Below are 23,392 nucleotides of genomic sequence, written 5' to 3'. Positions count from 1 at the left end.
GTCTTCTGGAGGTGCATTTAGCCGACTGACTACATCAGAGGCCCTCGACTTCCAATAGACGTCTACCGGCGCAACCAGTCAAGCAGACTTAGCAGGCAAAGAAACTTGTCGACACACCGGTTACACAGCAGACATGCAACAGGTGTGTCGTCCTCGTCCCCGCATCCAGAACCCAAGCCCATGACGACACTCTCGAGAGCCACAAAATTCGCCACCCAATATTGAAGCAGCATCTGCACCGGAATGCCAGAGGCCACAGAGGGAGCAGTGGCGTCCCAGCTTGTATACCGACACTACGTGGTGTGACACCTCTGACGCTCAAGTATATAGTTGTCACATGTTTTTGGCCACCGCCAGTCTCCCAAGGTGTCGTCCTGGCTCATGTACAACTGGCGAACATACCTCTCCCACAAAAACAGCTCCGTCTGTACTTTTCCATCAAATAGTCACGGTCTCCATCAACATCACCATGATTATCATTCCCAGAGCCTCCGTCCGTCTTGTACGGAACCACATCCGCCCGGCGGCGATTGCGGCGCCACGCGGCTTCTCCGGAACAGCTCGCCGGCAGACGTACGAAGACGACGCCAGCGGTCAAGAGCTTCCGCCTTCTAAATCCAATCTCTCAGAAACCCTTCGTCGGAATTGGTTCGTTTCTTGCTTATCGCTTGGGGAAACCGTAGAGACGAAGCGCTTACATGGTATTCTAGGGTTCCAATCGGCGGCACCATACTCTTCTTAGGGGTTGCCTACGCGTATTTCTCCTCCCCCAGCCCCAACAAAGCCACGGAGAAGGGCAAGCTATCCGAATCGGAGGCCAAAACATCGAAATAGTTTGCGAATCAAGGGTCTGCTTCCGGTGCGGGGGGTGCCGTTCATTCGACCGGCAGGACTAGCTACAAGCTACGAATTTGGTATTGGATGGGATAGCAATGTATTTGATCTGTGGGAATCGCCCATGTAATTTCACGTGTCGGATTCTGGAGGAAGTGCTCCAGAAAAGATGGTGTATCAGGGTATCGATGATGCCAAGCTGAACCAGATTGCAATATCTGAAACGAAAGTTGTATTTTAGAGTGCTGTATTAACATAATTATCATCTTAATCGAGGTCTGGATAGAAAATATTAGTGGAATCAAATCTGTGACTGCTATTTCTTATCTTTGCGGAATTCCTTGGTACCGACTGAAATGTCCAAGCAGCACCAGGCATGGTACGAGTCATCCGCGAGGTATAAGCTTAAAATTGGTATATATTCTCTGGATAAATCAGAGTTTAATAGAAGCATTCTAGTTTTTTTACTGTACGTACTGTGTGTGAAGTTATGCAATTGATACGCATAGAGCCTTGTGATTGCTTCGTGAAGCGCTGCGAAACACGAAATTGGCTCGCCCTATCTATCCATACAGCTCATGCTATAATTCGTAATTCGTGCTGGCTAATACGCAATCATGCCTCTATCCCACCTAGACATAGAAAATGCCGGTCTATCTGGTTTCAATTACATCTAAATTGTCTGTATAGCCTTGTCGAAACAACAGGTCTTGACTTCAACACATGTTGAACTTTACCAGCCCAGAAGTTGGCAAATTCGCAGTCTCGGTGGCCATGATGAACCACAACAGCCAGCTTGGAGTAAAATTCTACCGCGCTCTCTCTCACAGCGGTAGCCTCTGACAACGGCCACATATTGACCGCTTTGAGGGAAGACTGGATGGACTCGTACGTTACATGTCGGCATCTAGGCAGACTCGGCTGTGCCGTATAGCGAGACCACCTTGGGCTTTGATCCATGACAAATAGCTTTTCCATCATGTCCCGAAGAATGTCCGTTATAAAAGAAAGGAATTCTGTTCGAATACCGGCTACAGTGTCTGCAAGGTAATTAGCTTGACAAGACTGGCATGCAAAGTTTTAGCAATGGTGCAACTTGCATACCAAGAACACCTGTTGTCTTTGACGACACCCAAAGTTGGCGGACACTCTGAAGCTCAGTGGTATCTAATTCCATTGCCATTCTGTGAGCCATGTCGGTAAAAGCAGTCTCTTTTCCAAGTTCCCAAAATATCCAGAGCAATTTTGCCAAGTTCAATCCACGAGCAGGACTTTCGATGAGGGATATCCACGAGTCAGCCCAAGGGTCTAAAAGACCGGTACTTTGATAGCAGTGCGTCAGTGCGGTTAGGTTGTACAGCTGACTGATGCTGAGCTTTCGGGGTATTTCGAGGAAACGCCCATGCGCGATGTTGAGAAATAGTGTCAGGGAGTCGTCGTCGCCAGCGGGAAGCTCGATTTCCAAGCAATGCAACCGAGGAGATGTAGTATTTTCGGCTGACAACCATTCTTGAAGCTTGACGTGTAAAACTGGCGAGGCTCGAGCTAGAGCCCGAGAACAGACGAGGCGTGCCTTGGCCTCGAGGCCGCAAGGTCTTTTCACTTGTATTTTGGTGTCTCCGAGGTCATCAAATACGATGTTTGGTTCACACATTCCAAAGATGTCGAATGCCCTTCAGGCCGCGCGTTGCTGTTTGTCTGCCTGTTTGATATTAGATGACTTATTTCCATTGTGCTACCAGTGGGTTTAAAGACGACACTCGCACGCAGGGCAAAATATATTGACATGACATTTCCCAAGTGCGCTGGAAATCCATGCCACAGTGGGATCCAAACTAGAGATGAAACCAGTTTCCTTGGTCACATTAATAAGCTGATAAGAGGCTGTGAGCAGGCATGTATTCTGCTAAGCCGTGTTGCAGCCAGCAAGTGCTTCGTACATGTGGAGCGTTGGAGCTCGTATCCGGGCATGCGCCACACGAACGATTCGATTTAGGTTTATGAGCTCGATATAGTTATATGCTTGCTGAATAATTATACGGCCTAGAGGTGGCGGAGCAAGGTCTCCATGGAACACAGGCAGTGTTCAGGCGACCAAGATTTCTCTGCTTTGCCATCGCCGCACAAAGACTTGCGTCGTACTGACGCTGAATATAGCGGCAGACATATTGAGGGCCTTGTATTGACGACTTTAATACGGGCTTTCAGTCTACTTGCTGAAATATCGCCTTGATCTTTTGCATTCCTCAACATGTCCCACAAGACTGTTACATTGGATCGATATGGCGACACCCAACTTCGCATTGGTCTTGACCACTCAGAGGAACCAGTCGTCTTCACTGCTTGCTCGCGGGCCTTGTCTCGCTCCTCGTCCATCTTTCGCAGCATGTTGTACGGTGACACGGTCGGAAACGAACCAGAAATTATTTCAAGACGAGAAAACCAAATCATTGACGTGCACCATGATACGCTTGTCCCCATGACCACCCTGCTGTGCATTATTCACTCTAAATTCGACCAGGTACCACCAGCACTGTCTGTTGATGAATTATATGATCTGGTCGTCGTTGCACGTAAATACGACATGATGACTGCTTTGAGGCCTTGGACCGCCAAATGGACCAAGATTTTGGGCACCAACACGCAATCCACCCAAGAGGAAATCACAAAGGCATTGTGGATTTACTGGGAGCTGGGCCAGAGGGATGCATTCTACCTGGCAGTTCGTCGGTTGACGGTGGAATCTAGAGCACCCGTAAATTCATGTCCCGATGGGCTACAGACACCGCCAGGCATCGCAGGTGAGTATCAAGAGTTGACGGCGCTGCGGTTCCTTGTGCTTTCACCCGCTCATGTATAGATAGAACACATTTCTTCCTTTAGATTGCAGACCATACAATCGCTTATCCAAGTTTTCCGGGAGATGATACAGAAACTACTTGTTGTGGATGAGCAGCCACGTTGGTGCCGTCATGCAGCTTGGCTGGGTCCACACCGTTGCGAGTCCATGATACTAGGATCTCTGACCTTTTGCCTGTGTAGAGCTGGATTATGGCCATTGCCGGACGCAATTCATGTCAAGGACAGTATATTGGAGTTGTATACGAAATTGAAGACTGTCGTTATTCATGACATTGGTCAAACAACAGATGATCCTCGACGAAACCATCAAGATTGCAACCCGAGACAATATCTCTCAGAAGCAGTGGAACAAGTCATGAATAGAATACCGAATGGGAGGATCGAATGTTGCGATGATCACTTTCAGGACTGGGCAAATGATATTGACAAAAGAAATGAGACATCTTCCGAGAGTGAATGACTCGACAGCAAGTATTGATGAAATAGGTTCGACGTTTGGAAGACAATCTCACTAGCTCTACAGAGTATGTAATATCTAGACGATCCCTATTTGGGTCTTAAACTAGGCTATTAGAATCTTGCCGAGTCCCCTGTATTTTCTTTCACGGTCCCAGATATTACATTATTGAGCAGTCTATCTGATGGTGAGAAAAGCTGATTGGTGTTTTGAGTTGGGAGAATGAATTTACGTACCTTTTGTAGATGAACCCAGCAAACAACGTAGATGCAATTGGTTCTGGCGCTGGTATCCGTCACACAGCCGCCCTCCCCGTAATCCGTGAACCAAGGGGTGCCAGTGCAGTCTCTACTCTCATAGAAACGCGTGTGGAATCCATCCGCATCTATAAGATTGATGCTATGGATGCCACGGAAAACCGGAAGTCGATTGGCTCCGCAAGCCAGAGTACCACGTCCGACGATGTTTCCAGTACAGCGGTCACCCGGCCAGTACTCAAAGTTCTCCGCCGATGCCGCGGCGACAAGACCAAGAAGAGCCAAGGTAGAGGACTTCACCATGGTAGGGTTTGTGTGTAGAGGTAAATGCTAGTATGGTTGGAAGGGCTTGGTAGCTTCTGTTCAATCCTGAACGTGAGAGAGATCGGGGTCTTTTATAGTTTTTTGATGGCCGGATACTGCTACTCAAACGCGTATTCTCACCAGGAATACGAAGCCGCGTTTTCATATCGGATGTGACTACATATACGATGAGGTAACACGCGACCACTCAAAACGCTGTGGGAGAAACTCATCCCTAGGTTGAAGGTCCGTAGCCAGGACACTTGTCCTTGGGCGTCTTACAGGTGATAGTTTCAAAAGATGGTCCAATACCACCTCGGTTTTCTAAGACAAGTGACAACTCAGGAAACACAGAGTAATATGTCACATTGACGTATTCAATTAAAGCAGTAAAGTTTGTATGCCTTTTGGGAGACTCGATTTCCCATCGGGCAGGACATGCCGATTGAAAACATACGGAGGCTACATCATCCACAAAGGAGACCCAGGTAGTCCGCCAGTATGAACCCGACTTTGGTCTCGCCGTGCCTGTAGCTGATAAACAACTTTGCCCGTAGATGTTGACTTGCAATAGAAAAGACATGTCTAGAATAGATGCCAACATCTCTTTCCGCTCCATTGCTGACACCTATCCGTACGTTTCGCCCGCACACGATGCCGTTTTCGTTTTAAATCGACAAAAGCGGTCATGGTACTGAGACGATGCAACCTTCATGCATTGCCATGTCCTCAGCTCCAGCACAGCTGGGCAACGTCGTGCCGGAATCGTGTTCCGTATGATTATATGCTGTGCCGCCACACCCTCAACCTCCCCTCTCCTCTTTTGCGATGTGATTGAACAGTGAGTCTTGTGGCCGCAATATTGGTTCCAAAGTATTGGGCATTTCCAAGCATCCAACAAAAGTCAAGAACAGCTATTTCTACGCTTGACTTCGTTGGATTTGGGAAGCGCGTGGCGTTCATTTGTCCATCTGTCGCTAGCTAGTGATACTGGAATTGAAACATGGAAAGCAAACTATTTTGCGAACCTGTAACAAACGTACCAACTGGCCGCTGACAGGTTCTTCCTCATGTAGCATACCGAAACTGATCCTTCCTAAAGTTTACCCGCTTACAATACCCTTGTACTTTAATTTTTCCATCCCTGGCAAAGAATGCCGCACTGTTTACCAACACGACATCTCCGCAATCTTGTCCTTACTCATCCTTTTTATGTCCCAATCCGTACCATATGACACATGGTCCAACCTAGCGCTTCCAAAAAACCGACGGCAACGGGAATGAGCTTCTGGTCTCTAGGACTGTCTATTCATTGCGATCCTGATTACTGAGGTTGATGGCTATCTCCTCGACAGTCTCGTCAAGAACAGCCTCGGCATTCTGGATTTTTGCCGACATCAGGAATTGAATAGCTATATTTCTGAGGATATCGATAACATCTTTACGTGACCATCTGACGGCGATACTACACTTGCTAAATTTGCAATATCCATAGCGGTCACTGAAGGGACAACAAGAGGCTGTTTTCCTACAATTAGTTTTGAACTCTCGTACCAACAGTTTTGCAGAGCTTGCTTATTTTAGCATCTGAAGATAAAGGTCAGACTTTGTTCGTTGTTTGAACTGAGATACATAGCTATGACGTCAAAGTAATACATATATATTACCTCGGCGGCCTTGATGGATATCAAAACTGTTCGAGGTAAAATACCGAGAGCAAGTAACAAACAGTACTTACCAATTGTTACGACTAAAATCTAGGAGCGGAGGTATGTTATTGATGCTAGCCATTATTGCTGAGAAGCGTTATAAAAAGGGGCCCGGTCTGGACTGCAAATTACGTATATGACCCCACGAACAAATTTCTAGGACACATATACAACTAGTCCTACTTGTGTGGCAGCATCTTTTTATCCCATCCAACGGTTTGGTCGCAAGGGAATAATATATAGATGATCCTACCACCAGTTCCTGTGACAAGAGCTTAGGCTTGGATCAATAACTCAATTCATCTAATAACAGTCTTTGGAATTAAAGGTCCTTGGTTTTCCTTGAGGCCTCGTTGACCAAGGGGGTCTTTAAATACAAGAAGTCAGCGAGGGACCCTACCCTAGGGCTCGTGACTATAGCTCTTGTGTAACTGTGTGATAGTTCCCCTTTGCCCGCGCCGCTACGCCTTGATTATTTCTTCTACCATGGACTAAGCACGATCCACGAGCTGAGCCAGAGGACGAGTATCACTGGAAAAACATAAAAGTCGTCAAATCAAGACAAATCACGTCTGGTCGGCAATACGCACCCGTGTCGCAGTATATAGAGGGTACTAACACACCAAAGTATGTCATTTTTCGGTGCACAACCTATCACCATGTTACAGTAGCTGCAACTCTCTGTACTTAATTCTGGTCATAATACACGACGGGAAATCAGTGACAGGCAAATATATCCTGCCACAAGCCGTAGACGGTAAAACCGGCTCGGCCAAATCAAGTAATATCCAGCGCGGCCAGATAATTGGCCAATGGGGGCACAGAATTTCGACCCATGATAGCTCCATGACCAGTCCCCGCATTTTGCCGTTTGACGAAAAATGAGCAAAAATGAGTCATTGACTCTTGGCCTGATTTGGCAAGAATCATCGCCAGAATGGTGGGCCATACAGTGCGGCGCACGATACGTCCTGCCATGATTCCGGTAGTTGCGTGCGTGCCCACGTCGGGCATGGAATTTGAGCGTGCCATGTATCAGACCAAAGAGGGACTGGACCATGCTCAATACTTGACCTTGTGTCAGTGTGCTTTGTGGCACGACGATGCCGCGAATCCTCCAAAGGAGACTTGCATGTAGTGCATCTTGCGTCGCAAAACACCTCAACGTAACGAGATGCACACATCCGAGATGCTTGCCTATATTTCTACATTTCTCTCAGAAGCAGTGAATATCATCTTAAGAACCTCTTGGCATTGGAATATACATGCCACACTTGGGGGGACAGATATGATCCATCGTTCCGCGACTGCCGGTACAATCAGAATGATTCATACTGGATCAGGACGAGACATCGGGAAACGCTGCATCCAGCTAAGAACTAGACCGGGGGGCATACAGAGTGATTGTAATTACTGCAGCAGTCGCAAGTATTAGCCGCACACGCTGTCTGAGCTCGGACAAGACTGGCAAGCTGCGTATTTGAATATAATATGTATAACCCATACCCAAGATGATAAATTAAGCCACAATACAACCAGTATGATTGTGAACCAAGACTCCAACTTCCCATGGTTCTTAAAGATGTTGTGCTTCGGAGCCACAGCGTCGGGTGCCTGTGTAAGTTACATCCTACAACATGCCCTTTGCACTGGTACAAAAACCCAACGGCTGTAGTGATGACAGAAACGGAAATTGATGATTCATTAATGAATATTATTTGCCATCAAAGGAAGAGAACGACATCGTCTGAGCAGCATGCCCGGGTTCTTTACAGCACAAAGACTTGGCAGAAAAAAACGAATGAAATTCATCTTGCTAGGGTTTCTTGCTAATCACAGACAGGTATTTCATAATTGGAAAAACTCTTGTTGTCGTGGTGGTCTAGGAAACGTTCCTCCATGATATCTTTGCATCCTTTTAATTTCTTCGCCCTTCACGAAATCATCACATCTACACCGCGTCAGGCGCAGCCTCACTTCTTAGACAGCATTTCCCGAAGAGCCTCAACCTCGGCTTCTCGCCGGGCGAGCTGCAACTTGAGCTCGTCTCGCTCATTGGTAACTTGTCCTAATGCGGTTTCCAGGTCCGAGATTCGATCGAGCCTTTTCTGGCGGTATTTCCGCGCAGCCATGGTATTGCGCTGACGCTTGATAGCCACCTGGGCCTCTTCGCTATCTGGATCCAGATCCTCAGGAGGAGAAGCAGAATACTTGCGTTTTGAGCTACCAGTGCCGCTGCTGCTGCTAGCGGGAGAGCCGTGGCGTTTAGTATTTGTTGGGATATGCAAACCTGAAGTGGGTTTCGCTGTCGTTGGTGCTGATGATGAAGTATTCAAGAAGGTATGATTGACATGGTTTGCGGTGGTCCGCTCGTGAGAAACTGCTGATGTTGGGGGGTCCTGTAAGGGTTGGTGCGGGTGAGAGAGTACATGGCTCAAGAAGCTATTGCTGTCTTGGACAAAAAGGTCATGGCTGGCGTTGTGTGGATGATGTCGGTGATGTGGAGCATCTATCCGAGTACTGTTAGCATACTCGCTAGTCCATTCTGTATTATAAGACGTTTTACTATAGGGAGAGCCTTACCATCCTGATCCAAGCCATGTTCAGTGCCGACACTCCCAAACAAACTCAGGTAGGTCATGTCCGGGTCGTCAAGAGAAGAGAGGGCCGGGGTGACAGTCGACGACGAGAAAGGATCCAAGTGGTGAGTCTGTTGAAGGATTAGTGGACACAGACCGAGAGCCAGTTCTTCTGGAGAGGCAGAAGCCGAAAGAGGAATCTGGTTCTGAAGTTGATTGAGCACCAAAAAGTCGTCAAGAGGCAACGGCCAGGGCGGGGAGTTGTCGATGCAGGACGTCGAAGCAGCAGCAGATAAATTGTGATCACCAGAGTTGGTGTGATGATCGAGCTCAGTCGGGGACCACCACGGCTCTTGATGACTACCAAGGAGGGTCGGGCTCCTTTCGTTGCTGCGGCCGGAAGAAAGCCACGATCTGTCGGCAAGCTGCGGTGACGGCGGTAATTGAGGTGTCCATGAGCTCACGCTAGGAGACCTCTCCTAGAAACCCCGGAGAGGTAGGGGACGGTGTGATTGTTCTAGTTGGTGTTTTCTGGGACAGACGCTGGGCACGCTGAGAAGAGCGACGTGTAGAGCAGAAAAGGTGGCTCACAGCAAGATCTGTCAGGAGATGGGACGAGGCGCTCGGCACTCGAGTGTGAAGGAGTGTGGGAGAGAAGACGTCAACATGTCGGAGGAGAGCAAGGGAGTCCTTTTAAGCTCGACGGTCGATATGGCCGGGTCCACATCGATAGAGGACGGGGTTCCCGCAAGGCTGGGCGCGGAAAGGGCTTGATGCGCGCAACTGATGGCGATCCAAGTGGCGAGTGGGTGGGTGAGATGGTGAGACTGCGACGCCAACTTGTGAGACTGTGGAGCCGGCTGCTCGCACAGTGTCCTGGCGTCTGAGCCTCAGCCGCACCTTCCCTGGCACGCACCAGGTTTGACTCACCAGTTGACCGGTCAGGGCACGCTATCCTAGTTGGGCATGGCTCCGATCTGATGCAGCAGCCTTGGTTCGCCCGTTCCAACTCCGGAAAGCCGGTCGAGGCTCCATCTTTATTGATATATTTGTGTCTGTATGACACGGTAAAGTTACTCGGTCCTCTGGTTTGGGTACGGTCAGACACGTGGTGTTTATTGATTGAACCCTGCCTGATGCAGTGCTTGCAACAGTATTTGGACAGGTCGAACGTAACAAAACGCTAAAAAACGAATATATGTTATGTAAATGATGGGTGGCTTTGACCATGCCGCTCATGGCATCATACACTCGTCGTGATGCAAATTCCTACAGCAAATTCGACCCTGTACTCCAGTACCCAGATGCTTAATCATGACAAGTCTGCCGTGAATAGTATACATGGTTATCAAATCAACAACAGTCAAACCAAATCAAAGACGGGTGGTATCAAAATAAATAAACAAGAAGAGAAGAAAGACAAGAAAAGAAAACACCTCATTCCGCAGAGTCGGGAAACTGATCAATGTAATTGGTACTTCCGTTCAGAATTACTTCGGCATTCAGCCGTACGCTGAACCGAACCATGTCTGTCGATGCCTCTTGTCTGTATCCCTCGCCGTGGTCGCCAATGTCGCTAGAGGCACCGATGGGCCCAACCGGCCGATGGTGGGAGAACAGACTTGGGTTGACGCTCAGACACTCTTGTTTGGTGCGGTCATGGGTGCCCTCGCAGTAGAACCGCAGCAGAATGTCGAACGCATCCGTCGCCGGCTTGAGCGCAATCTCACGGAGCATCTTTTGGGCACCCCGTTGACTAACGGCATAGGCGAGGCTGCAGACGCCCTCTTGCGCGTGGTGGACAACTCGTGTATGTGCCGGGTACTCCTCCACGAGCGAGAAGGGCTTGTTGATGGACCAGAGGTTCTTCTTGGGCGGGACCGAGACGTCATTCTCCTTGACCACGCGGCCCTTGGCTATGAGATTGCTGTGTTCAAACACAAAATGCATGCCGCAGTGCCCGAGCCAAAGGACGTCCCAGTTGTCTCCGTACGGGGAAATCAGAGGCTGCACGGTGTTGGGAAGGCTGTGGAAGTTCATGTCGGGCACCTTCTTTGGCGAGCCCTCGACTGGGTTGGGGTATGTGGGATCGGCGTATTGGCCAGGCTGGTGTCGCAAGGGCTGGGTGAGAGCTCGGCTCGACACCGCAAAGTCATGAAGCTGTTCGCGAATCCTGACATCCCAGTCGACGTCGTCTTCCATAATCAGCGCCGACGACAAGTTTCTTCGAACGACGCTGTGCCGAGGTTCCAAACGGTTAGACACGGCCTCCGTGGTAAGAATAGAGAGCATTCAAGGAGAAAAAAAAGCGCCTACTCGTGAATGGCGTTCATGTGAGCCCGCCAGGAGCCCAGGCCGGGACCCTTGAGGTGGTTATTACGATCCTCGGGCACCGGGATTGCCTTTTCGTAGACGTTTTCGCCTTTTACGCCGTCGATGAAGTTGATTTTAAGCCCTGAGAGGGCCGCGCCGAGTATCATGCCGTCGCGACGATCTGTACGGGATGGCATGCCGACAACAAGTATGTCTTGGAACTACCAACTCGCAATGATCAGACTGCCCGTTAGCCAAGACCGCACCGCTGAGACAAGTGGTCCAGAAGAGGTGGCACGGAAACAAGACAGCGCAGGGACACCACTTACCCCGAGCGTCGAGTTGGAAACGTGTTTGAGGCTGTCGCTTTTGTCCCAGGACCGGGAATGTGCGATGCTGGGTCCATCGGTGAAATGCCTTCGTTGCAGAGTGAAAAGAGCTGAAATGAAAATCAAGATGCCCAGAGGCCAGAGAACTCGCCGCCCTAGAAATCCAAGCATAGTATTGCTCTCCGTCTTCATTGCGCACTTGACAGTTTGCGGCGCTTGCATCAAGGAGGGTTGGGTCAATGTCAAAGGCGGGAGAGGGAGAAGAAAGCAAAGAGGGCCGGGGGACGATATGTTGGTTCGACGAGCCATGGTGGATAGCATCTTAGAATAGAACAACGCTGTAATAAGTGATCCGTCTATGTACAACGTACCTTGACCGTCCCCACCATTCATCGGTTAACATATTCGTCATCCGCCATGTTGCGCAGCGTTTGACTCTAACCCTAACCCTTGGGCTCTTTGTTGGACGTTGGACTGAAGGTCTCCACCAACATCTCCACCACGGTCAGGCTATATGGAGTACGACACGAAGTAGGCGAATGTACATTTCTCCTCTCCCCCTTTTCAAACCAGACTCTTGCACCAACGGAGGACGCGCGACTTGTTGCTCGAAACGCTGGCCAGCCCCTTCGGGATGCCGACAGAGCCGGCTGACGATATTGGGCCGGGGTCAAAAATACAAGTCGCGCCGGCGGCAAGGCCTAGCAAATGACAAGTTGAAACCAAATTACATGTCCAGAAAAATATGCCAAGACACGGGACAGTCTTCAGCAGGCGCCAGGATCCAGAAATGCCATGATTATTACTGGTTCGACCCTCGGCAAGCGACCGACACGGGACCCTGAGCCCTCCCCCCTGTATCTATCCATTGGCCAAGGACGCCCTGCATCATGTTGATGTCAAGGGAGTCCTACTCAACTCCAGATGTTGAGCAACGCAGTCAAAACGAGGCTGATGATGGCCGCCATGGCAGTATGAGACTGTACGACCCGGCGGGATAACGAGGGCTTACCCGCCCCCCCGTCTCCCCTCGTCGCAGCAAATCTTTCGACCAAGACTTGTTTAATGGTTGACCCGGCTGTACTCTGTCCCATCGTCATGTTCATGCTTTTCACGCCATTATGCTCGGCTTCATCCTTGGTCTCGTGCTCGCCGCTGTGCCGTCGGTGTTGAGCCAGTTCTTCAACCCAAAGTCCGGGGCTATATTCACAATCGGAGGCCAGATAAGCGTCTCCTACAAAACCAGCCTTGAGGCGTATAATATTGCCCTCTGGCAGCAGGTTCCCGATGGTGGTGCCGCCATATTGGGACCTGTCATCTTGAGTACGTAGCCCTTCATTTTGTTCTCACCAAGTGTCTTTGACAGGTGCAGTTTAGCTACCCTTCGACCCAACGTTGAACTAAGCAGAAGGGAGGGAATTAATACATGGCGTGATGATGGAGCGACGAGAGACTCCCCCCCGGTATCACCACTGGGCTAATTCTTCTCTTAGACGTAACCAATGGTCCGGCATCTAGTTTCGACTGGACAATCGCTGTGGACAACTTGGACTTGACCTACTCCAAGCGCTTCTTCCTTTGGCTGTTTCCAAATGCCTATGCCCAGGGAAACCAATCTGCTCCGGGCTCGATGAGTTCCGGCTACTTTACCATCGTCGACAAAACCCCCGGCCCAGCAAGTACCTCGTCAAGCTTGACAACATTGTCCACTACAACCACGGCATCCTCTTCAAGCACAGCTGCCACGATGGGTACTCCTACTTCTGGCCCAGATTCTCAACAACCCAAAACATCTGATGGCGGCCTAACTACGGGGGCCAAGGCAGGCATAGGAGTTGGAATCGGAGTCGGTGCGCTGGCTATCATTGCCTCGGGCGCCTTGTTCTTGCGATACAGATCGAAGAAGGACGCCGAGATCCGAGAATTGCGGCACGAAATGCAGAACAAATCATTCGCTATGCAATCTTCCGCATACCGGCCTGCGGAACTCATGCACCAACCACGTCCTGTTGAATTGGGCTGAGACATGGCACAACAGTCAGAATAAGCACTTGATCATGGTATTCCATGAGAAGCGGTGGTTCTTGCGGGCATGGGGCATCTACAGGGCGGCTTTTCGAACTTCACGCGGGTTTCGTTGCTTTGGAGTTTGTACGAGACAGGCTACACCGAAGAGGGACTGCGAATCGGGGACGAAGCAAAGGCTAGAATTGCGTACGGTTAATATGCCCTTCAAGACGGACCGTTGGGTATCTCTTACAAGTCTGTCAATATGGACCCGTTTGCTCCCTGGAATGGAATTACACTGGTAGATAAGCACATGTAAGGAAGTTGTGAAAGATCTGGCTCGACGCTAGAGGTATGTTAACTAGTGACATTTGCATTAAGCATATGGAGTTTTTGGTGCAAGGTGGAATGAGCACTTGTCATTTTGATGAATAGCTTCGGCATCATCTTCTTTTTCCGTATTGTTCACCTTGCGATATATGAATGCCTAGTCCCGAAGACAGGGAGCTTTGTTACCGCTCAAAAGCTCATAGCAATATGTCAAGATGTTCACTTTTGCCTCCTACAGCTATTGAGTCAAGAAGGCAATGATTCAAGGTCCAAGAGGCGATAATTGAAGATTTGAGAGGTTCGAGGGTGTTACACGCCCAACGGATCGTGACGCCCAACAAAGGGGCTTCACCGATACGGGACTTATTGGTTACACAGCTCGAACACGTGCCCAGGCCAGAGCTCCAGGCCCGGGCGTTCCTTTCATGTACTCCGTATATAAGGCGGTCACCCTTCTCTTCTTCTCTTGCAGCAACTAAAGACCTTAGAGACCCTTCGAGATTATTATTGAATTGAGCCCTTTTGCTCCAAGCCTTCTGTATTGAACCCTTGTCACAGAGGGTCACGATATTTGCTTTTTCTACGGTTTCGAGTTAAAGCTAGGATGAAGGTTATCACAGGGGTCTTCAGGGGCTCCAACAGGGTATAAAAAGGGTCAATTTCCCGGGATTTCGGGGTTTTCATCTTAGATCTGCAGACACCAAGTGCTGCGTACTCCGTACCACAAACTGGCTCATCCAGGGTCTTAAGATTAGCTAGAAACACGGAGCCAAAACTTCAGATCGCACGGGGCCTCCATGCCTCTAATGTGATAGGCTTGGTTGAACTCCGATGGGAGTACAATAGCGTAGTAATTTACTTTGATGTGGGGGGCCCTTTGGATGCTGATGTGATTTCTCATGACACGGTACGCAAGCTCACACATAATGAGCATGTAGCTCCTCAGTATGGCACTGCGAGTTGTCTATTCTCTCTCTCATAAGCAATCCCTCTACCGCCATTTCGAAAAAGATCTTGATTGGCGACATACTTAAAGACGAATTGTGAAGTTCCTTCTGGGCGTACAGTACACATAATTCGGAAACAATTTGCGCTTTAAGCCGCCAGACTCCTCGACAGATGCTGTGTAATGGCCGCCGCCTGAGCTATCACAACGATTTGAGCCAGCGCATTGAAGTTACGTCAAGTTTGAGAACGCGGGCTTGTACTTGGACGCGGGTCGCCTGTCAAGCTCTCTAGACACTCAATTCCAAACTACCCAGAGGCCCTCGAGTTCCTTGGCTGCGCTGAGCCGATGCCACGTTGGCAGCACAACTTCCCGTCCAGACACTCAGCTTGGTGAGTATCTTATGCATGAGCGTCATCAGTCGGCCGGGCATCAACGCGTCTGTAGTGCAACCCGGCGATAAGTGTTCGGCGGAGAGGAGAGCTATCGAGCTGGTGCCTTCTGTCGGTTGTTTACCATTTCCATAGCTCACACAAAAGTTCGAACGCTGTTCTGTCCTTTATTGTACCAAGAATTACTGCTCAAGATAGAAACGTGCCACTTGCTCCTCATTTCGATCGCTCAACCATGCCAGACCTTGTATCCGTTCCTCGTTGACCCAATCCTGCCCCTGTCGGACAGCGAGTAGCGAGCGGAATGCCACCGCCTCCTTGGAGAAAAAACCCGACTTTGTAAAAAGGTACATGCGCCGCTTGTTCACGCCTCGGAATTCCTTTTCCAGTTGCTCTTTCCCCCAGGCCTCAACTACCTCGGCAAATTGCTGGCTGAGCGCCTCCCGCTTCAATTCCAAGCGTTCTGTGCTAACAAGTCCAGGGACAGCACATTTGACACCCATCAAATAGGGGAAACGGTAAAGCGCCGCATCGGGCACTGAAACCACGGAGTCCCAGTCAATCACGGCGAGTACGTTGAACTCCTGATCGACAAGAATGTTATTCGGATTAAGATCATAGTTGGCAAGGCCAAAATCCTCAGCGGAGCCACGTTCTGCTCGGGCTGCAGGGGGCGGAAAGGAGGCAGCGAGGGAGCAAAATGCTTGGATTACTTCGCCTTGTCCATCGACTGGCCCTTCTCTCTCTTCTAGACTGTTGCCCAGTGCCAGGGGATAGTCGGCGTAGAACTCGGCAGCAGAATCGTACGGCCCCGAGCCAGTCTCGATCAGAGGTCCCGCAACGAACGAACCTGCGGCTTCTTGAACGATGGAGCCGATTTGTGGTAGGCGGACGGAAGCAAGCTGGGTCATGATGTTGGCGATTTGGCGCCAAAATTTCTCTCGAAACGGCTCTGGGATGCCTTCTCGGTTGCCAGGATAGCTCCGGGACACCTCCTCGGCGGTGTTGCCGTGGACATATTCCATTATGAAAAAGGGGCATCCAACGGCGTTTTGTTCATTCAACTCATGGGCAAAGATCTTTGGAATCGGGATGTCTGTGTTCTGGCTACGATATAGTTAGCACTAGTAGAGTATGAGGCTTTGCGGACTCACCGCACAAACTACATGGTCGCAAGCTCAGACTGCATGCTCAGAAATCGCTTCTCTTGGGCTTTGGGAGAGACTGTCTCGACGAGCTGGCCAGCCACGGGAAGTGGAGGCATCAGCAGCCTCACGATCCACTCGACGCCATCATGGAACTGAATCTTGCGCACGAGGTGGAAGTTTCCCACTGAGAACTCGGTGGAAATGTTGCATGGCTGATTCCCTCGAAGTGACGAGGCATAGGATCCTAGGGCTTTGATGTCTATCTTGTCAATGAACTTGTGAATACGCTCGGCGTATTCTTGCCCATAGTCCCCAACACCCTTCCAGGAGATATTTCCGGGTGGTGGAGAATCTGTCATGGTTTGTCGGCAATTCGAGATACGTTGGCTGATGACGCGATGTTTAGATCCAAACTTTGGGAAGAATCTCGGCGAGAGTCGAGAGTCGAGAGGCAGAAGTGCGGAGAAGCCCTTGCCAGAAGCTCTGACCGTGATCTGCTACGACCAACAGCCATGCGAAGAGCATGGAGGACTTGGGGCAGTTGCCAACGACGCAAAGATTGCGAGGCCATTAGGTACGGCCCGTGCCTTGATGGCAACGTGACCTCCGTGTAACACAAGGACTTAGCAAAGGGCTTGGAGTAATGACTCGATTCATCTAATAACAGTCTTGAGTAACGAAGATCCTTGTTTTCCTAAAGGCCGAGATGACTCAAAGAGCTCTATTTATACCAAGAAGTCGATGAGCCTTCTGCCCTAGGTGTCGTGATCATAGCGTTTTTGTAACACCAGTGTGATTCCGTGTGACAGCGTATCAGTGAGCAGGCTGATCTACGTCGGAAAGGTACAGTATAGGGGCAAAACGCCACTAAGAGTAGGGTTCCTGATACCCAGAAGCGTCTTCATCACTACTGCAATGAGTATGCTTTCTACTCCTCATAATGCAACTAGAAATATCGACAATAACTAGTATGCTTTGTCCTGTCCCGCACACCCAGACTCAAACAAAATTCTAGTAAGAGCTGAGGGTACAGTTTGGGCTGATAGGTCTGCCCATTGATTGGAGAGGCTATTCATCATCCATCGCTTATCCGGGCACAGCGGGTGTCATATACGATTCGTATATCCTGTGCTCGAGGCGCATTTCTCACAACATCAATAAGCTGGTTTACATTTCATGGCTTATTCATGCGTCCATCTACTTGCCTTGCATCATTTGGCCATCCAGACAGCATCGGCATCATCTGCTATCGCCTGTTGAAAGGGATGTGCATCCAGCCATTCCTCCGCCGTCTCCTTCCGGGCGTGCTTATTGTAGAACTCGTCTAATGATCGGTTTAAATCTAGCGAAGATGAGTACATAGCCTATTGCTGTGGATCGGCATATTAAAATATAACCTTGTAATGGCATTCCGCGCGATGGCTGGAGAGAGAAATGGGAACTACAGTCGTTGATAAGGATGAGATGGCTTGGTATTTGCGTCCCTGTACAACTTGCTTCAGTCTCCAAGAGATCAAGTGTGTGGCAGAACTTGTTTATACCTTTGGGAAGAGTGTAGATAAATGGAGTCTCAGCCTGTTTGCCTTCGTCTTCACGGTCGAGAGCTTCATCAAAATATCGGCGCACGAGTTCCTGCATCAAGAAGGTATTTGGAAACATGACTGCGCCATTTGACACTGGTAACCAGTTAGTGCTGCTAGTTGACAGAAGCTTCCTGCGCACGAACCCGAGCTCACGTTGACGGCCGGATATACAAGACCGTTCTTGTGTATGGTTACTCCCTCGTCATATATGTCATCGGGCCGGCTCTCGTTCTCTCGGTGGTCAAACAAGCCAGAGGTGCGGCGCGGACAATAGTAGTGCAACGTGGCAGGAAACGAGGCGTATATCGCCTTGACCGAGAATTGCCGCCGAAGCAGCATGTACGGCTGTCGGTGTAAGTTGGAAAAGCCAAAAACGCGTCCAATCATGACGAAACGATGAGCATTGCTTTAATCGATTCGTAGGTAGTAGGTGCCAGTAAACTTGATTGCAGTGACAAGTGGCTCGGCATGAAGTTTTGCCGACGCTCTTTACGCGGTCATGATTGGATGAATTCGCCCCACAATAACCCTCCGAAGACACGCAGGGCTGGTGAGCGCTTAATTCGCGAGATGAACCATTTGAGTCTCATGATCAGCGATGCTGCCTAATATACCAGACATTTATTGGCTTCCAGATGATTGAACGCGGCCGCCGCTTAGTCGTCTCTGTGAAGTCCAGTCGGTGCCGGAAAATTCTCGACTCCGGAGCTGGAGTCACCCGGCCACCATGTCCCGGCTTGAGCTGTCCAGACATCGTCAGCTCCATGCATCCTGTGAGGCTGTGACCCAAGGTATTGCGCAACGAGTGAGGATCCCGTGACCGACTTACAAACGAATTGGTGCCCTAATTCTCTCTCAGTCTTGACCAGATTGAATCTACAATGCAGGCTTGTAATCTAATTGCCGTGTTCAAACGATTCCCAAAACACCTTTTCCGGGTAAACACTGGCCGTCCAATCAATTTGCGCGTCTGGTCGCCTCGACGATATAGCTACGATATTTTTGCAGAAAACGGACTCGTTAAGCCCAAGGCACTCGACCCACTAAGCTATGCAGGTTCGTGATGGCGACAAGGAAACGATTGAGCCACGTACGAGATTTCCTTGGGCTGAACTATGCTGTAGCCCCCAACGGCGCGTCAATGCGGCCCCATTCACCCTACCAACAATCTCTAGTGTCCTGGCGATTCCGAGGCAGTGATATGATCGTGTATTCGGTTCCTAAAGGTAGGCTGGCAACCAGTTCACCACCGCGATCGGGCGGGTTCCAATGCTAACAAACGCGATAAAGGAACTCTGCTTCCTGACGACCTTGTCTTGGTTCATGAGCGGTCGGACCACTACTCCCTTCAGCCTGCGGTAGCCATGACTGTTGACGGCAAGTTTTCTTGCATGCCATTTCGAAATTGTGACCAAAGTCTGACGCGCCACTTAGATATGAATGCACGAATGACCAACTTCTTCAGGGATAATGCGCAAGAATTCACCAGGGATGAGTGGCTTGAAGCGTATCCAAAAAGCTACTGAAAGCAGCCAATTCCATCCATCACGATGAACCCAGCGCCAGCAGGTAGATTCATTTTCCCGGGTAGACTTTCAAGTATTGAAGCGTAGGTTTGTGCGTCTTGTGAGTTGGGCATATCATGGTGTCTGGTGCCATGCTTAGCACACCCTTTGACTATGGGATGAGTTGAAAGACTAATCTCAGATAGTGACATGGCAAGCAGACCAGTGTTGTAATTACAAACAAAATGGACATTTAAGCCGATTTAGACCTCTCCACACAACCTTTGTCTAGTCCTTTCTATCTCTAACTCCTCCGGGAATGGCTTAATGAAGCAGCAGAGTGGATGCTGCCACTCTGTTCTCAAGATCTGGGTGCACCATGCAGATGTATATTCCCAATCATTTGGATACTATGTATACTCTCCAATGCCCGTGCAGAGCTCGGGCAAATCCTTGAAACTAGCTGACCAGTTGTCACCAGATATAAGGGGTACTAACAGAAAAGTATTCGTGCCCAACCCTAACCCTTGGCCAGCTCATGTCCCGCTGGCCAAGCACCCGAAATAATGGAACGCCGTCAGTCCCGGTGTATCGCCTACTCACGTTCCAATTATTGATACTCACATCTGCACATGAACATTTACACCAACCCTTGCTTGGATATTAATGCCCCAGATATAGCTAAAATGATTAGGGAACACACTCGGCCTTATCATTCAACATGACGAAATTGTTAGTTCTGAACTCGTGTCTCACCCAACACTTCAGTCATCTCCTGATGTAGTGAGCGGGTTTCCGCCGAGTTGTCTTGTGCGTGTATGTCTGCTTTTTGCCGCCTTGTATCGCATATACATAGACTAGATAACGTGTTAGTAAAGTACAACTGAACTTGGATGTACAAAACAGATCGTACAATAGTCCTCCGGCAAGTATGCATCCTGCCACTGCCGACCCTACCGCGATGCCCACCTTCTGGGCAACATTTAAGCCTGTCGATTAATGATACAGTCAGTACATAAATTACACCAGAACCGGGCGAGGTTAGGTCGGCTACAACGTTGTCGTACTGGCTCGAACTGACAGAAGTACGCCATGTCTATATGTAAGGGTTCAAAAGGTAGCTTGACTGACCAATTGTTCCTGAGATGGGAGGGATCCCTGTCGGTGTTGGTGCAGGTAGTGAGAAGGATGCAGTTGGTGTTATTTCCAAGGTCGTTGTGGTTGTATTTGTAGGCGGTAGCGGCGATGAAATGCTGGCAGTGAAATACACAGTCTCCATCGCCGTCACAGTCCCGCAGCCATACGCTACCGCGTGGGTTTCTGGCCAGGTTAGAGTCTGGCAATAGGGCGAGTTTGAGGGGCTTAGTTGCTATTTAGCACATGTTCGGATATGAATGCTCACGGGTGCCAACTCTACCATGTTAGGACAGCATCCGACGAAAGGCGTCCAGATGTACCATAGTTGAGGCAAGCAGTTGGAATCCTCCCCTCAGAGCCACAGCCACCAAATAGCGTTTGAGGATTTCGGTCCCATGTTGAAAAGTTGCATGGACCGGCTGTACATGTCACTGAAGAGACTGTAAACCGTCAACGAGTCCAGCTCGTCTTCATGATTCCAAGCGGCATGGTTGTGCGCACCTTGGATACCGCTGATATATCCACAGGTCTCAAAGTCAGAGATAGAATCCTGTCGTTTCAATTTGGTATCGGGGTGTTGAGTTGTTAACGGGGTGATTGTCGCGCCTCCTGTTGTGGTTGTCAAACTTGAGCCTAGCGTAATATAGGCTGCGTAACTAAAAACTTGTATCGCGAGAAAGGGTCTCATTGCAAAATAGAATTCTAACATTAAACTCGTGAAGTTCTAAGGAATAACTCGAGTCGTTCTGGCTTTATTTTCATCATCATATTAATCTCTGTAGTCCACATGCTTCATCGGCAGTCGGCAAGGTGCCAAAACGTCCACGTCCATTTTTCAGCGTGGCTACCATCATCACGGCGATTCCGCTTCAGCTGAAGCTGAGGCGCTACCACGTGGCGCTTTGCTTCTTCGTGGCAACCCGAATGTTTGTGTGTGTGTGTGAGTGTGTCCACGATGTCTTCAGTGTGTGGATGTTCGTCACTTCAACCGGGGCGTTGAATGAATGGGTGAAAGCGGCTAGGATGGCAAATGTATTCTCATAAGGTTCACATGGTGGCCGTTTGCCCACAAAATGAATGGATTTGATGGCAAAGCTGTGACCTCGCCACTCGCCACTTTACTAAATCCATACGTGCCATGTCATCCGAGTGAGTACCAAGTGGATAAAAGGTTTACAATTCGCAAGAAAGTTTATGTTTTGCATGTCGGGACGCCCAAGATTATTGAAGCTACACATTGCGAATCTGGGCAGAAGAGGCTTACTGCTCGCTGACATGTCTGGAAACAACAGCACTTTGAATTGTTCCGCTCTCGCCGAAATGGGAGGGTTCGAAGAGTACATGAAGCTAATTCACAACATAACCGATTTCAATATTCAAAAACTGGGAATTTGCCAAAGAGAAATTTGCAGCGCGTTGTTTGGAGTGGGCAACCCAGATGTCTCTGGCATAGGAGTTTGTCTAGTCCTCCATCCAGCACATGAGGCACACAGAACTAACGTTTTCCCAAGGTAACCGTTGCATATGTCATCGAGACAGGGCTTGGATTCATTCTTTCTTTATGCTGTTATCTCCTCCGGAGACACATGACCACGTCGCCATGGAAGCGACTCAAGGAGAAGGCAACAAGGCCAACAGAGAAAGGACTCGACACTTTCTTCATGTCAGCAATTTATTTCACAGCCTCCATATTGATTGCTAGTAACTACTCGCTGGCTAAACGAGATTTTGACGTCAGCGCGGAAGGGTTTGGAGTCCTTGAGTCTGACCTTGTCTCGTCTGTCACGGTTGTTTCTGTGCTGCCGCTGCTATATCTAATAACTATTGGCCTGGCAGACGTAAATGGGGAAGCCAGCTCTAAAGATGTAGCCGCGACTGGAAGAGATGCAAACGAAACTATGGCAGCCGGCCCCGGTCATCCTGTTCAAGCGAGAAGCGCTGTCGAAAGAAGAGAGGCAAGGAAAAAAGAGTATAATGAGCAACTACAGAAAAGGTATCGTCTGATTCTCCTAGGTTTGAATCTGGCTCTCTTCTTCTATCCATTCATCTCCCAATGCACGCACAATTGGGCACCGACAGATATCGGACAAGGCAACGGCCCAGGTGGCACTACGATCGTGGAACAGCCAGAATGGGATGCACTCATTGAAACTTGCTTTACAAGTCATAATACGAGTAATCCTCTTTCAAACGTCGAAAGTACGGTAATATCTGTTTTTCAACTTACAGGATCATTAACGTACGTTATTGTGACGGTGTGGAAATTCCTATTCTTGCTGTTGGCATACCTGAAAATTCACACAAGGAAAAAGCTGAAATTTTTCACGTCTTTCTCTTATATTAGGTGGCTATGCAAGGCTCTGGTCTTCTTGGGACCTCTTCTTCTTTCCATTCCTTTGCTCTGGAGCATATTCAGGTTAAGAGACCTACAAAGGGGCCTGGCTGAAGCTACCCAGAATACTTACCCTGATAACTTCTGGTCATTTGGTCAAGTCATGGCTATTGTGATATTCATTCCGGTCATCACAGATATGTTTTGTTGCTTACTCGAGGTGTAATGCAGGTCTGTTATAGCATTATTTTAGCACGTTTAGACCTGCTATGAACAGTGTGTAATATTCCACGTTGCTTGTGGTGCCTTGATGTACTACGAAGCCTGTTGAGAATACCACAGCCAACTCTTCTCAGTCCTTTCCATTAC

The 23,392-nt window shown here is 49.3% G+C and overlaps 9 protein-coding genes across 9 annotated transcripts; 4 read left to right on the top strand and 5 right to left on the bottom strand.

Annotated features, from left to right (window-relative positions):
• Positions 1–469: 469 nt before the first annotated feature.
• Positions 470–834, top strand: G6M90_00g053870 (uncharacterized protein; the record flags this gene model as incomplete). The annotated part of the gene is made up of 2 exons (XM_014685531.1): positions 470–648; positions 711–834. 2 exons carry the CDS (start codon positions 470–472, stop codon positions 832–834), a joined length of 303 nt encoding a protein of 100 aa, XP_014541017.1.
• Positions 835–3,085: 2,251 nt separating this feature from the next.
• Positions 3,086–3,694, top strand: G6M90_00g053860 (uncharacterized protein; the record flags this gene model as incomplete). Its single annotated transcript, XM_014685532.1, has 1 exon — positions 3,086–3,694. One exon carries the CDS (start codon positions 3,086–3,088, stop codon positions 3,692–3,694), a length of 609 nt encoding a protein of 202 aa, XP_014541018.1.
• A 624-nt stretch (positions 3,695–4,318) lies between these two features.
• G6M90_00g053850 (uncharacterized protein) lies at positions 4,319–4,713 on the bottom strand (the record flags this gene model as incomplete). Its single annotated transcript, XM_066130574.1, has 2 exons — positions 4,319–4,330; positions 4,390–4,713. 2 exons carry the CDS (start codon positions 4,711–4,713, stop codon positions 4,319–4,321), a joined length of 336 nt encoding a protein of 111 aa, XP_065986801.1.
• Positions 4,714–8,395: 3,682 nt separating this feature from the next.
• Positions 8,396–9,063, bottom strand: G6M90_00g053840 (uncharacterized protein; the record flags this gene model as incomplete). Its single annotated transcript, XM_066130573.1, has 2 exons — positions 8,396–8,931; positions 9,006–9,063. 2 exons carry the CDS (start codon positions 9,061–9,063, stop codon positions 8,396–8,398), a joined length of 594 nt encoding a protein of 197 aa, XP_065986643.1.
• Positions 9,064–10,438: 1,375 nt separating this feature from the next.
• On the bottom strand, positions 10,439–11,952 carry G6M90_00g053830 (uncharacterized protein; the record flags this gene model as incomplete). Its single annotated transcript, XM_014685533.2, has 3 exons — positions 10,439–11,237; positions 11,318–11,535; positions 11,644–11,952. 3 exons carry the CDS (start codon positions 11,950–11,952, stop codon positions 10,439–10,441), a joined length of 1,326 nt encoding a protein of 441 aa, XP_014541019.2.
• An 812-nt stretch (positions 11,953–12,764) lies between these two features.
• G6M90_00g053820 (uncharacterized protein) lies at positions 12,765–13,666 on the top strand (the record flags this gene model as incomplete). Its single annotated transcript, XM_014685534.1, has 2 exons — positions 12,765–12,966; positions 13,137–13,666. The coding sequence occupies 2 exons, from the start codon at positions 12,765–12,767 to the stop codon at positions 13,664–13,666; spliced, it is 732 nt and encodes a 243-aa protein (XP_014541020.1).
• Positions 13,667–15,500: 1,834 nt separating this feature from the next.
• G6M90_00g053810 (uncharacterized protein) lies at positions 15,501–16,825 on the bottom strand (the record flags this gene model as incomplete). Its single annotated transcript, XM_014685535.1, has 2 exons — positions 15,501–16,425; positions 16,482–16,825. The coding sequence occupies 2 exons, from the start codon at positions 16,823–16,825 to the stop codon at positions 15,501–15,503; spliced, it is 1,269 nt and encodes a 422-aa protein (XP_014541021.1).
• Positions 16,826–17,677: 852 nt separating this feature from the next.
• G6M90_00g053800 (uncharacterized protein) lies at positions 17,678–18,436 on the bottom strand (the record flags this gene model as incomplete). The annotated part of the gene is made up of 3 exons (XM_014685536.1): positions 17,678–17,808; positions 18,008–18,142; positions 18,193–18,436. The coding sequence occupies 3 exons, from the start codon at positions 18,434–18,436 to the stop codon at positions 17,678–17,680; spliced, it is 510 nt and encodes a 169-aa protein (XP_014541022.1).
• A 494-nt stretch (positions 18,437–18,930) lies between these two features.
• Positions 18,931–19,575, top strand: G6M90_00g053790 (uncharacterized protein; the record flags this gene model as incomplete). Its single annotated transcript, XM_066130572.1, has 3 exons — positions 18,931–19,105; positions 19,174–19,275; positions 19,340–19,575. The coding sequence occupies 3 exons, from the start codon at positions 18,931–18,933 to the stop codon at positions 19,573–19,575; spliced, it is 513 nt and encodes a 170-aa protein (XP_065986627.1).
• Positions 19,576–23,392: the final 3,817 nt, after the last annotated feature.

The sequence above is a fragment of the Metarhizium brunneum genome, chromosome 3, assembly GCF_013426205.1.
Source record: "Metarhizium brunneum chromosome 3, complete sequence".
Classification (NCBI taxonomy): domain Eukaryota; kingdom Fungi; phylum Ascomycota; class Sordariomycetes; order Hypocreales; family Clavicipitaceae; genus Metarhizium; species Metarhizium brunneum.
The sequence above is the reverse complement of the archived record's forward strand: the minus strand, read 5'-3'. Positions and strand labels throughout refer to the sequence as shown.